Below are 13758 nucleotides of genomic sequence, written 5' to 3'. Positions count from 1 at the left end.
GGCTAGTTCCAACCCCCCCTGCCCTGGGCAGGGACACCTCTCTTCCACCAGACCAGGTTGCTCCAAGCCCCGTCCAACCTGGCTTTGAACACTCCCAGGAGGGGGCTTCCAAAATATCCCTGGGCAACCTGTGCCAGTGCCTCACCAACCTGTCAGTGAAGAATTTCTTCCTAATATCTAATCTAAATCTACCCTCTTTCGGTTTGAAACTGTCAGCCCTTGCCCTATCCCTGTAACACACGCAGCAGCTAGTGCTGGCAGCGAAGGAGGAACGCGCATATAAATGAACAAGGTATTTCTGTGCAATGTCAGAAGAGGGATCTGCAGCACTTGTCCTACCTCTTTTGGCATTTCCCGTGGGAAGAAGAAATAAGGCACGGCAGACAGGGCCACGAGGCTGGCTGCGACCAGGAAACCAAGCCACCAGGCGCCAACCCACCGTGGGTCTTTGTTGGTGAGCTGGACTTCATCTGCAACACAAATGGAGAAAATTAAATCTAATTAAGTCAAAGGTGGACAAAGAGAACCCAGTGCACTGAAGGGATGGCTATGGGTGGCCCCAGTCATCCCAAACATCAGCCAGCTCCAAAGTGGTGGCTCCCAACCTGGGACATATCATTTTATTTTATTCATTTCATCACATTTCATTCTTTGGTATCTCCAGGGTGTCTAAAACCCCACTCAGTCCTTTGGATAGAGACAACCTGACCTTGAATTTTTCCAGGGATGGGGTATCTACTACCTCTCTGGGCAGCCCGTGCCAGTTGGGTGGGAAGGACCCACTTATTTGGGCCCATCAACCCCAGCACTGACAGGACCAATCCCAGAGCATCGCCAGGTGATGGAAGTGATTTAACCAGACAGACAGCAGGTGAAAAGAGCCAGCCCTTGCCCCACAGGTTGCACCCTCATCTTGGAGGTTGGGATGCTCCAAGGAGCTGCTGGGTCAGTAGGTGGGATGCAGGGCGAAGGGTGCTGGCCATCCCTCGGAGAGCATGTTCACTCACCTCTGGTGACTTTGTCAATGTCGACATAAAAACGCAGCATGGCAGAGCCCAGCATGAAGCCCACCCCTGGCCCGATGACGGTCACGGAGAACAAGATGCCTGCAGAAAGGCGAGAGCAAAGAGGGGCTTAGCCCCATGAAAAAGGACCACGGGGACAAGGCATGCCTTGAGGCAGGACTGGGCTGGTCCAGGGTCCACCCCATCTGCCTCCAGTGCAGGCTATTTCCCCGACAGCTTTCTTATCTCACATCTTTCCAAGGATAACAGCCCCATGCTTTCCACGCTCTCTTTATAGGAGAGGTTTTGCAAAACTCAGATCTTTCCCATCACTTCTCTTCAGCCTCCTAGAGTGAAATGCACCCAGGAACAAGAGGTGCCCCTTGGCATAAGAAATTCAGAAGATGCAGAGGTTTTTTACAAGGTTAAAGAGATAAAAGTTATCAGCAAAGTCTCTTATGTGAATTACTGATAAAAAATTAAATATGTGTAAGATTCAACTACTACTGTCTGATAGGTGATCCTTTCAAATTCTGTTCAGAGGTTTGGAGCATCTACCAGAGCAAAATTTTATGCAGTATTTCCAGTTTCTTGACAGCAATGGCCTGGTTTTGAGCCACCCTTGCTGTCCCATTCAGTTCAAAACATCATCACAGATAACAGCTGGAAACAGGGCCAGAAGGACCTGCAAGGACTGTCTTGCCCATCCCATCACCCTTGGACACTCCTTTTAGGTGTGCATCCAAGCTGTTTTCCAGCATCGTCTCTATTGAAGGATACTTGCTCTCCTCTCAGATGGTTGATCCTGACTTTTTAGTTCCCTGCAAGTTTCCTTCTATCTAAAGTCTTCTTTGCTGCATCTTAAGCCCATAGCTGCCTCTGGTGAACAAAGGGACGAGACTGTTCTTTAAATTGTTGAAGCTTTTTTGGAAGAGGACATGGTTATTATATCCCTCTCTGGCTTATCACTCTCAGGCCAAAAATCCCAGCATCTCCCCTAAATCACATTTTCCAGCACTCCTGGTCTGTCTGCAGTTTGTCCAAGCTTGAAGGAGATAAACTCCTAGCACTGGGGAGAGCAGAAGGGCTATAGCAAGTTCTGCTCTTGTTAATGCAAATTAAGACTGTCTGGCCTTGCTATCAACCTAATTCTGGTTTCACCTCTTCCCAGAGCAGCCTTACCCAAGTAGAGGGGGGAGTTCCTCTCGCTGGCGAAATCATCGATGTAGGAGATCCCGAAGGGCTGGATGGGGACGCCACCGATGCCCAGCAGTGCCTGGGCGATGAACATGACAAGGAGAACCTCGTGGTTCTCCCTGGCAGCACGAGGGGTGCAACCAGCATCACTGAGGTTTCCCTGGGACCCCGGCACCCCAGGCTGGCACAGGTCAGTGGTGTTGCTGAACATGCCTGCGATGACAAGGGGAGAAGGTCTGAGGAGCTTGGTCTGGAGAAAGAGCTTCCCTAAAATAGCAGCGGGCATGTAAATGTGGTCTGGAGAAAGAGCTTCCCTAAAATAGCAGTGAGCATGTAGATGCTGGGTGGGAAATGGTGGCGAAAGGAAGTGCAAACAAAGTGCAAAGATACCCTGCAGATGCTCACGGCGAGATGGATGCACATGCCACAAAAAGCCACCTCCGTGGGAAACGCAGAGCTGGAGGTCACTTCAAGGGCCTTTGGTGGATCGTGCAATAAAGGTAAATGATCAAAGCTGTAGATTTCATGAGTAGCTGCTCGGGAACTCATTCTAACCGGAAAGCGATTACAAGGCTGCGTAAGTGAAAGTGCTGATTCTAGCACCCTTATCTTCCTTAAAACACTGGGTGAAACAGGATTTCCATGGTTACGCCTCAAATCATGGGCAATTCTGAGTGCTTGACACAGGGACACCTGCACCAGCGCTCCTGAAACGCATGGGTAATTGTTTCCAAACTGCTGCTACCACCTGACCCGTTTTCATCCATGAATTATTCACCTATTGAGACTTCCTTTGGTGGCTGCAGTGGAATGGGCCAGCTGTGCTCTCTCTGATGAGCCCGAGAAAAGCTCCTTAGCGGAGATTTCGAAATGATTTTCTGCAGCTTCACAGCAGCATTTGGGAAGGTAACGAGAAAGTGGTTTTCTCCTCTCTTTTCTCAACCCTTCACCTTCTTTCTGGGAGAAAATCCCAAATTCATTCTGACCTGCTCCACCACGAGTGATTTACACCTGCACGTTTCCCACAGGAGGTTGATTTTCTGGAGGGGATCTAAAACCTCAAGGTATTCCCTCAAAGACAGCTCAGCTAGACAGGGGAAAACAGGTGAGGTGCCCCACAAGTAGGAGAAATTCGGTGTGAAACCAACACTCCCTCACTGCAGAAAACATTCCTCCCCCAAAGCTGTCCTGTTGGGTTGAGTTAAGCTCCTTCCCATGCCTCGTGTGTTTGTGGGACCTTATCTTATCTACATTATGAAACTAAGGACGCAGTTCACATGAATGAGGCCAACTTGGCTCAACACATGGAAGACAAGAGCCCTGAGGGCTGGGGAAGACGATCCTTCTGTTCAGTGTTTGTCTGCTGCGTGGCTATGCAGAAGACAAGGGGAATCAGAGGCACAGCCTATGTTTTGATGGTTTGCACACCCCTTTTGGGTGGTTTCAGCTGTCCCCTGTCTCTGCCTCCCATGGTCAGCTGTTGCTTTTCAGGACTGTGACTTCTCATAAAACTAAAATTCCTGAAGGGCAAACCTACAGCTTGCAGTTCCCAGACTCTTGAAGGGAAGGTCATTTCCTTTATCTGCCCCAAAAAACATGAAATAAGTTCCTTGAGTACCTACTGGCAACAGACTGGTCGTACTCATAGGGTCCAGTTATGAAATGGGGGAGAGACATGAGGAACCCGGCCAGGGAGACAAGGATGGCACCGCAGCCGATGAAACGGGGTCTGTGCACTCGGCTCCCGAAGTAACTTACGAAGACGATCAACAACGTGTTTCCAACCTGCAGCAGGACACACAGACCAAGAGGTCTCACAAGGGGGTGATGGGAGCACGAGGAGAACGTTCACCAGGTAGACTAGGAGGAGCAAGCTGGTTTTCACCTCATTGAAGGAAGCGAGCAGCCCTGACGTCTGGCTGGAGAGGCCATATCGTCTCTCGATGGTTGAGATGGAGCTCTTCAGATAGCCAGAGACCAGGAGCTGGGAGAGCTGCAGGAGCCCATGGCAGAAAACGAAGAACTGCCAACACAAAAAGAGAACATCCAGCCTGATTACTGCGAGCTGCAACATAACAAACCACAACTCCTACACGAAGGCACAATTATTGAACGTGAACCTTTGAGCATGAGCCTTTAAAATATTACACCCGCTTCTGCCACCAGTGGTCTTCTGAAATTAGGTCAGGGCCTTAGTCCGCTGCCAAAAATGACAACAGGGTTAGTATTTGCAAGGAAAGTGTAGTTTCTTGAGCCGAAATATGGCTTTGGACAAACAGATCATTTCAGCTGGGATGCTGCTAGTTTGTGTTGGCCTCGACCCTGACATCCAGCAGCAGAAGCAGGAGGTTGCACAACTTCCCCGCTCCTGTCCGGCAGCCATCCCCAGTGCTGGCAGGAGCTTTTCTGGGACAGGAACGAGCCCTTCCAAACACAGCAACAAACAGCTTCTTTAGAGAAAGTCAAGAGAAGGTCAGGGAGAATAATTCAGAGTTTCTGTTTTCCCTTCCTTCTTGTGAAATCCTGGATGTAAAGGACATACCTCCTTCAGGAAAAGATGATGGTTCTTTCACACTTCCAGAACGAAACCTTATTAAAGACCATCATCTCCCAGAAAATCGTCTGACCTCATCTCCTCCCAAGTTTGGGACATACTGGTGCTCAGCTGCCCGGGTGGACACATGGTTTGAGCTGCCCCACCATTACTGAGAGCAGCACCCACCTTCCTGCTTCTCACACAGAAGCATTTTGTAAGCATCAAATGAACTGGCCCAGGAGGGATGGAGACCATTTCTCTTTTATCTACAGCTCTGCAAAGTACTTGCCAAAGGAAAGGACCTGGCAAGCCATCTCCTTCCCTGCTGCCACGTGGCTTTCCACAGGCGTCCTTCCAGTCCTCAAATGAGTTAAAATAAACTAACCAACCCAAACCATCGCATGCCCTAAGGAGATGGAGCACTCATCTCACTGCAGGACAGGTTGAGCACCTTGCAGGTGCTGCCCTGAGCCTTGGATGATGCTCGAAGCCACAGATTTTGCTTTTGGCTGATGTTTTCCTGGTCACTGACCAGAGCAGGTCATTGCTCCAGCTCCATGGGTTTTGCAGCCACCTCTCCCCCGGCAGGAATCTCTCCCAAAGAAGCTGCTCAGCCTGGCCTGGATTTCTGCTATGTCTTGTTCTGATCCAGGGCTGAAGTGGGGTCACTGCCAAACTGAGTTGCTCTGTAAGCAGAGGGACTATTTACAGGAGAAAAGGGGGGAGAAAGAGAATAGTCAAGGCCTCCCAGCTCCCTGAGAGCTCAAACACCGTGTTACAGGTACCATCACCAAAACTGATGTGTTGACATCACGCAAAGCAGGATGCAATCCAGGACCTTCCCCGTCCAAGCTCATGTCAGCACTGAGGTGTGCAACCGTGTTTGGACTAGGAAAACATCATCCAGCCAAAGGAAATCTTTCCCAGTGTCAGCTTTGCTACAACTCCTACATTCCTGGAAGACATGCTGGCTACGTCCAGGCACTGGTCCCTGCATCCATGAGCTCAGTTGGAAATGTTGAGGTCAGATAATTTCTTCCAGGCATCCGTAACACGTGGCCCAATGGGTGCACAAAGGCAGGACCTTCAGGGCAGGTTTGTTTGCACCTGTTCAGCACCCTCCCACATCCTCACAGCACAGGAGGTCAAAGTGGGTTGGGAATCTGGTATTTTTATATTTTATAAAAAACATGGCCCTGCAAAGGACTTGCAGTGGCACGGTGTCAGCACCGGGAAAGGACCCCAGTTCTTCTGGCTCCAGGGGCTGTTTGCTGTTAGCCATCAGATCACAGCACAGCTGGTGATCTGCCAGGAGGAGAAGGAACAGACTCATGGACTTGAGAACTGCTGGAGAAAATATACATCCCTCTCTGTCTTTGGCTGCGCATATGAGGCTGCGTTTTGTCCTGCAGCAAAAAAAAAAAAAAAATCACTTGTTTACATTCCTGTATCTGGTCAAGACATCTGGCACTCTAACTTGTATGGTCTGGAAAGATGCTCTTCACGCCTGGAAGGGGAGACCGTTACTGACACCAGCGTGACCCTCATAAACAGAGGGAGGGATTTCCCTGCAGACCAGCTGCTGCAGAGTGTAAGCTCAGCTCTGCTCAAGAGCCACAGGGCATAAATGCCTACAGCATCTCCAGGTTGCCAGAGGTCATACGGACATGCACACCAACATCTCAGCAGGGCTAAGCCTGCTTTCATCTAAATCCTCCCCTGCTTCTTCATAGTCCCAGCAAAAAGAGGGAGAAGCAACAGACAGCAGTGTTGTCAAGAATGATGGCAACACACTAAAAAACAAATTATGTCTGCTTCTTAGCTCCCAGGAAACAAACCTCCCAGCCTAGAGCATCCCTCTCCAACCTCTCAAAGCACAGGCTGTGAATCCTGTCCACACTGCAACCCTAAGACAGGATTGAAAGAGGGATCCGATACCAAAATCTGTGATTCCGGTCTCCTCCATTCAAATGCATGGCCACAAGCCTGGTTTTGCTTAAGTCCCAAAGGCTGAGTTGATACTTGTAAATGAAAGAGGCTGGGGACCATTCTCTGATGCCGAGGCCAATATGGACAGAATCACCCACATCCGTCCTGCTAAACTCACTGAGCCTCCAAAATAGGGCAGGGTCACTCAAAGCACTTGCTGGGAATGATCCCCAGCCTTCAGCATCTCAGGTGTTTGGGTTTTTTGCAAAGTGGTAGCTGGCCCTGGGCCAAGTCGTGGTGATAATTCAGAGGCACAGCCTGATGAGCCTGAGGTCTGCTCAGGGTTTCAGTGTGCAGAGAGCCCTCTCCATCCCTGGAGGAGCTGATCCAGGGACTGGTGTCAATATACCAAGCTGTGCTGGGGTAAAGGTGCAAGGCAGGCTCGGTGCTGCCTTTGGGATGTGCCCAGGACCTCAGCCACACCATGATGCTCACCATGAGAGGATTCGGGGTTTTCACCCAGCAAGCTGCTGCTTGCAGCTCCTCTGGCGATCCAGACCAAAACCCTGCACTGGAAGAAGGACCCATCACTTTCTGCAGCCCATGGAGCAACAACCACCTGTATCTCCCCCTCAGTCTGCTTGGGTTTTGGGGGATGCCCTCCACGCCACAAGCCTGGAGGGAGGACTTCAGGGGATGAACATCCAGATTTGGAGTGCAGAGAGCTCCTTCCCTGAAATCTGCAGGGCGTTTTTATAGATTTGCCCTTTTCCTGAAAAAGAAAAGCAGCAGCGCAGGTCCTGGCAAACACAGAAAGGAACAAAAGCCTGGGTCACTGCAAGGGTATGAGGACATTGGTGGTAGCAGGACATCCCGAGGGGATTGCAGCAGCTTAAGGAAGCCAGAGGGTATGAGGACAAGGGGCCAGGGTAATGTCAGGAGCTGGTGGGGTGGTTTAAGACAGCATAGCCAGAGCCCTCGGGCACGCACCACGTCCCACCGAGCGAGTAGGATGGTGAAAGAGCTGCAAAAGCATCCGACCACGGAGCAAACAACAGGATGAAACAAAGGGAAGGAAATCCCCGCAGGCTGCCCGGCAGAGCCTCCTAAGATCAAGCTATCGATAGCAGTTTGTAATTAAACATTTCAAACTCTTTTTCTTCATCCCGTGCCTTTTTTGCAAATGACTGTTAACAGCGAAACATGTTAGAGGGGTCAGCATCCAACATTCCTGTGCTGTGTGTATTGCAAGAGCAAAGATCGAGAGATTTATAAAAAACTGGGTGCCCAGATGGCGGCTGCCCCAGTTGCTGCACATAAGTAGTTAGACACAAGTCAGAACCCCAGAGCAAGCAGGGGAACATACAAAAATCAAGATGGAAATGGTTGAGACAGGAATGTGAAGACCATCCCCTGCATTTTCTCCAACTTCAGCAGAATTCAACTTGTTCAGGGGGAATGTCACAGAAAAACTGAATGTTTTGTGGGATCTGCCAGACTTTCTGTGCTTCCTATTTCTCCATGATGGTGATTTACTTTCCTAAAGTAGTAAAGTGGGAGGTCTTGCAATTAAAGCCGTGCAAAGTCTCCTTGCTCCTCAGGGAGTCGTTGTGGGCAACCACCCTAACCATGGGGCAATTTTAGGCTGGGGAATATTTTAATGAGTGAGAACTAGAGAGCTGGTAACTGCTAGTACATGATTTCCAGTTTGTCCCATTGTAGCTGTGAAGATGGGGGGGGGCGAGGTTGAGCCCTGGCAGTGTGTCTGTCACAGGGCTCCTCTGGGACACTAAATACTGGGTGCAGGACTGATCACATGCAGACTCAGAGGCCAACTTGCACTTTTCTCACCTGGATTTGAGAGACAGCTCTCTGCATCATCTTTCTGTGCCATTTCGTTACTTTTCCCAAGGACCTGAGGATGGGATCCCTCCCTGCTTGGTGGGATGAGCCAGCCTGGATCTGACGGCTACCCCAGCAGGAGGAGAAGATCTGAAGCTGACCTGGGTCAGCAGACACAAGCTTTTTCTCAGGACCTGTGTCCTGGATGCAGGACATACCCCTGGAAAGACAGGAGCAACCCCAAGGCAGCTGCCTGGCATCTCTTTCCACGAAAGGCTAAGTCACGTTCACATCCTTCCTCCTCTGCATCAGTAGAATTAAAACAATTAGGAGAATCCAAATGAGCACTTGCATAGGCTGAGGAGGAAGGAAGGGAGAGGGGTTTTTTTAATGGCTTTTTTTTTAATAAACATCTGTGAAGCGCTACTATAAGAGCCTGCTTTAGTTCCGTGTTGGGATAACACCAAACATGGCACTAGACCAGGCACAGAGGGTGCTCGGTACTGATATGCCCCTGCCAAAAACAACGCCCTTGCACTGCCAGGGTGCAGAGCAACCTTCCTCCTCCAAGGATGTGTCACCACCGCTTCCCACCTCCTGTGAGGCATGGAGAGCGCCCAAGACATATTTCCCCAGGGAAGGGCAGCATCCCCACCAGGTCTTTGGTGAGGTGCCCTCACCCACAGGTAACAACATCCCAACCCAACGTCTACACGGTCCACAACCAGCATGGAATGCAGGCGTCTCTGCTCTACCACATGTTGAACGAGGAGCTTTTATGTCATCATGTATTCTTGGAGGAACTCACTGCCTTTCTGCTTTTCTCTATGGTTTTGAATATATTTTTGCAGACTTTGGTCTACGAAGCCTTGCATCACATCAGGAAAGTATTGCTGCTCCCACTTGGCATGTGGAAGAGAACAAAGAAATGTACTCAACCCTAAGCAGCCAATAAACTGCAGAACTGGGGATTAAACACCAGTATCTCCTCTATTGGTGGTCCAAAAAAAACCTTCTTACAAAGCTTCCGTTGTGTTTCTAGTGCTGATCATCCAGTTTGGCAACAAAGCCTCCGTGTAAGGGCTCTGAAAGCTGCACACACAGTCTTGCCCCAGTTGCCACAGGGAAGTCCCTATCACGCTGTTTCCATGTGTTTGGGAGTCTTCTGCTGTTATTTTAAGAACGAGTTTTGTGCCTTAGCATGTGATATAATACTATGCACTGGGCTGTGCTTACAGAGAAGAGAAAGGAACCAGCTTGTTCTAGTCTATTCAAAACAAGCTGCATGTAACCGGGCACAAGTCCCTACCACTGCTCAGTTCCACTTTTAATGAAGGCATGGGGCAGGGACAGCTCTAGTTTGTTCTTGAACTAAAGCACAGAGCAGAAAACTTCAAGGGCTGAAGCTCCTGCAAAGGGTGAATGTGCTCAGCCAGCTCCTTGATAGCTTTAGGAAATGGGGACACGCACGCCATCCCTTGAGGAAGGGTGTTGGATCCACAGCTGTGTCTGCAAATCATAGAATTGTTTGAGTTGGAAGGGACCTTAGAGATCATCTAGTTCCAACCCCGCTGGCTTGGGCAAGGACATCTCCCACCAGACCAGGTTGCTCAAAGCCCTGTCCAGCCTGACCAAACAAACCTGGAAGCCACCTCTGGGGCATGAATGTCACTGGGTACACGCTCAAGGTGCAGGGTGGCAACAGGCAGGGTCTGGCAGGGATGGGGAACACGTGTCCATGGGACCACAGCATTGCTCTGGGGGGACTCGTCTTCCCAAGGTGTCCCTGCCAGGGAGGACCTCACTGACTTTGTCAACAGCCCAATGCCTGAAAGCGTTTGCATCTCAAACAACCCAGCAGCAACTGCGTTAGCAAGCAAAGTCTTCTAACATCCTTCAGGCCTTCCAGATATCCCAGTTTTACTGGACAAAACCTCTTTTCATTGACTACAGTGGATCACGCTATGGACTGTGCTTTACTGCCAGGCAATTAATCCCTCTCAGCCTGCTTCCACTTCATCTGCAGGTGAGCTGCTCCTGTAACACAGGCATAATCTTTCCAAAAAAGCTTCTCCTTCTGTAGCAGTCTCCATCAGAGGATCCCAAACTACTTCTCCACATTGCTGAATAAGGAGTTCTTCAGCAGAACTGCTCTTCTCAAACTCTTGTGTCCAGCATGGGATGCTTAATGCTCTTTTAAGGCAAGACAAGATGTTGGATTTTACTGGGAAAAGCGTCAGACCTGGATTTAAGCTGCTCTGCTGGACTGTAGGAATTTGTGCCAGGTATCTCTAAAGGCTCAGGGACCACCTGCCCCAGGAGCATCCCCCAGAAGGGCAGTTTTGAATTTTGAGCTTCTCAATTGCATTTCTACATGTGGCAACTAGTTTTCATTACCTGCTCTCTCTCTGGATATATATATATATCTACAAAAACTGCAGTGCTGTGATTTTTGGTCCTTCAGCCACTTGAAATGTGTAAACCATATTGTGCAACATTTTTGAGTTTCTGCAAGAACCATTCAAACCCAGGACTCGAAGTTATGTTTTCTGAGGAAGTCATTTAGAAACCGGACAGGGTGACCTAACTTCTTGAAAGAAAAAAAAACAAACAAACCCAAACCCCAGCAGAAAAAAAAACAAAACACAGCAACAACAAAAAAGAATTCTGAGGAAAATATCCTGTTCTGAGTATGATTGTGTGAGTGACATGTATGGTCAGATCAGCTTTGCCTTATAGGTGCAAACGAGTCCTTCAGCAGTTTAATGTGGAACATAGAACTGGAAGAAAGGATTTGCTCTCCTTGACTGTGGGCTGCAGCCAGGATAATGCCTGGCAATGCCAAGATACACCTAGCAATGGCTTCATCAAGGCTGGTCCCAGCCTGCGGCGATTGCCATCACCCCTGCAGCCTCCTGCAACACTGCTCTGACCTGGGAGGATCAGTCAGGATTTCCCTGCTGAATTTTCCAAGCAGAAACCCAGCTATAAGGTGTCTGTCAGGAGCACGGACACCCCTTACTTCTGCCCTTCTCAGGGTGGGCTCCCAGAAAGCAACAGACTGTAGCAGACACAGACAGTTTCAGAGCTGCCCTGCCCAGCTCTGCCCTGCAATCCTCCCTGGCAAGAGCTTCTTCTACATCTACCTTCACAGATATCTTCGCTCAGCAAAATAGATGTTGTCTCTGCTCACAGACACGAGCTGACTTGACAGCTCAGAGACTTTAATCTTTGAAGTTTAGAACCCCTTTAATATATCTCTGCAAGGAAAAATCAATAGGATTTTATTTTTGAAGATATTCTTGCTGGGAAGAGAAAAAAAAAGACAACAACCAGCTGAATGGACTGAAAAGTGGACTGGGGCAGAAACATCGGGACCGCATGGCTCCTGTGCCTCCAGGTTCTGCAGCTCTGGTAACTCTCTATCTCCATGGCTGCTTCTGAGCTCATTTCCCCTCTTCCACAAAGGATTTCACTAGGATTTGTAAAAATAAAAATAAAAATAAAAAAACCAAACCAAACCAAAACCCAGAGAAATCTTAACCCATTAACACTGGCTGCCATCTTTTGCTCTACAGACGGCTGAGATTCTCTAGCGAGCCAGGTAATTGGCTTCCAGCTGCACTGAATGTAGCAATAAATCGATTACAATGCTATCGTCCCGGACAAAGTGCAATTATTGCGCTAAAAGAGGACAAACCAGATGCTGCAGGACAGAGGGATATACCCCAGGTGTAGCCTGTGGTTCTGCAAAAAGCTCCTCAGATATTCAGCTGGAGAGGACTGAGTCCAGCAGGACACATAGAGCATTGCATTGCCATAAGACCGAAGAAACAAGTTTTATAGGACTGGCTCTGGCTTACATTAAAATTAAATGAAAAAAACAGCAGAGAGAATGAGGAATCTGGTCTCCCAACTTGTCAGGTCACTACCAATTCTCCCAAGTAAATGAAACTGTCATTTCCCACCCACACTTGAAGTGATACGCTATGAAAACCTCATGTTAAATCATGTATGTGCATAAATGCACATGCCAAAGAAAATCCCCAAGCCTGTTGTTGCACAGTGACAGAAAAGCATTTTCCATCTTGTTCTCCATTTATTCACCCAGCAGCTTTTGACCTCCATATTGGAACTAGATGATCTTTAAAGGTCCCTTCTAATCCAAACCATTCTATGATTCTGTGCCACCTTTGGCTCCCCCAAACCTCTGTGCCTCAAACTCCCACTTCACAGCAGGCAACTCCTGTAGGAAAACACTCTGAACCTGTCATTTCTGGACAGGATGACCTTTAAAGGTCCTTTCCAACCCAACTCATTCTAAGAGCATATTGAAAGTTGATGCTCACAAGCTGAAAAAGATGCAATTGTCATCCAGCTAGGCCAACAGCTGGCTTAGCTTTAGTTTCCTGCTTCCTTCTGACGTGTGACAAAAAAGCACAGAACTTCTGAAATGTCCTTTTTGTAGAAAAGAATATGGAAATATGAGCTTGATCCTGATGGAAGCTGAGTATTCACTTTTTTTCCCACGTCGCTGCAGTCAATGCTGAGTATTATTTTCACCTTGAAGATGTTTGTCTAATCTAAATCATAGAATGATAGAATGATAGAATGATAGAATAATAGAATCATAGAATCATAGAACTGTTATGGTTGGAAAAGACTTTTGAGATCATCAAGCCCAACCCCTATCCAAGTGTTTACACCTTTTTTCTTTTGAGTGTTGCTACACTTCTCCAATAGTACCTTGCAGCAGGCCATCTGCTACACAAGTGGCGTGATCATCATCATTACACGTGATTTTTAAAAAATGCCACTAGCACTAGACAAAGAGAAAAGGATTCTCCACCACCTCTGGGAGCTAAGGATCATGGATCCTCCTCTGCAAACAACTGAGTGTGCAAAGAATGAGCTGAGCAGCTCCCCTGGCACCCTCACAGGCATGGGTAGGAGGCAAGAGGCCATGCATATCTGCGCATAAACTCAAGATTTATGTTCTAATCTCATACAAACAACACTGGACATACCATCAGAAGAGCTCAGCTCCTGTTGCATCCAGCCTCATGCCTCTTCTCAGCTCTCATAAGGGGAGAAAAAGAGACCTCCACCCATGGTTCCCTATAGCTCAGTGGTTTGGGTGCTCCAGGTCAGAGGAAATGTGGCTTCATGCCTATATTGGCTATCTGTAGCCACGTTGGAACAGATTGCCCAGATGATGTCCCATCCCTGGAAGTGTTCAAGGCCGGGTTG

The 13758-nt window shown here is 48.6% G+C and overlaps 1 protein-coding gene across 1 annotated transcript; it reads right to left on the bottom strand.

The window, feature by feature from the left end:
• Positions 1-339: 339 nt before the first annotated feature.
• LOC104271137 (solute carrier organic anion transporter family member 2B1-like) lies at positions 340-4224 on the bottom strand (the record flags this gene model as incomplete). The annotated part of the gene is made up of 5 exons (XM_009865726.1): positions 340-470; positions 1008-1106; positions 2187-2414; positions 3824-3986; positions 4087-4224. Coding segments are annotated over 5 exons (759 nt in total), but the record flags the coding sequence as incomplete, so codon positions are not given.
• Between the last annotated feature and the right edge of the window lie 9534 nt (positions 4225-13758).

The sequence above is a fragment of the Apaloderma vittatum genome, unplaced genomic scaffold (genome assembly GCF_000703405.1).
Source record: "Apaloderma vittatum isolate BGI_N311 unplaced genomic scaffold, ASM70340v1 scaffold6493, whole genome shotgun sequence".
NCBI classification, from domain to species: Eukaryota; Metazoa; Chordata; class Aves; order Trogoniformes; family Trogonidae; genus Apaloderma; species Apaloderma vittatum.
The sequence above is the reverse complement of the archived record's forward strand: the minus strand, read 5'-3'. Positions and strand labels throughout refer to the sequence as shown.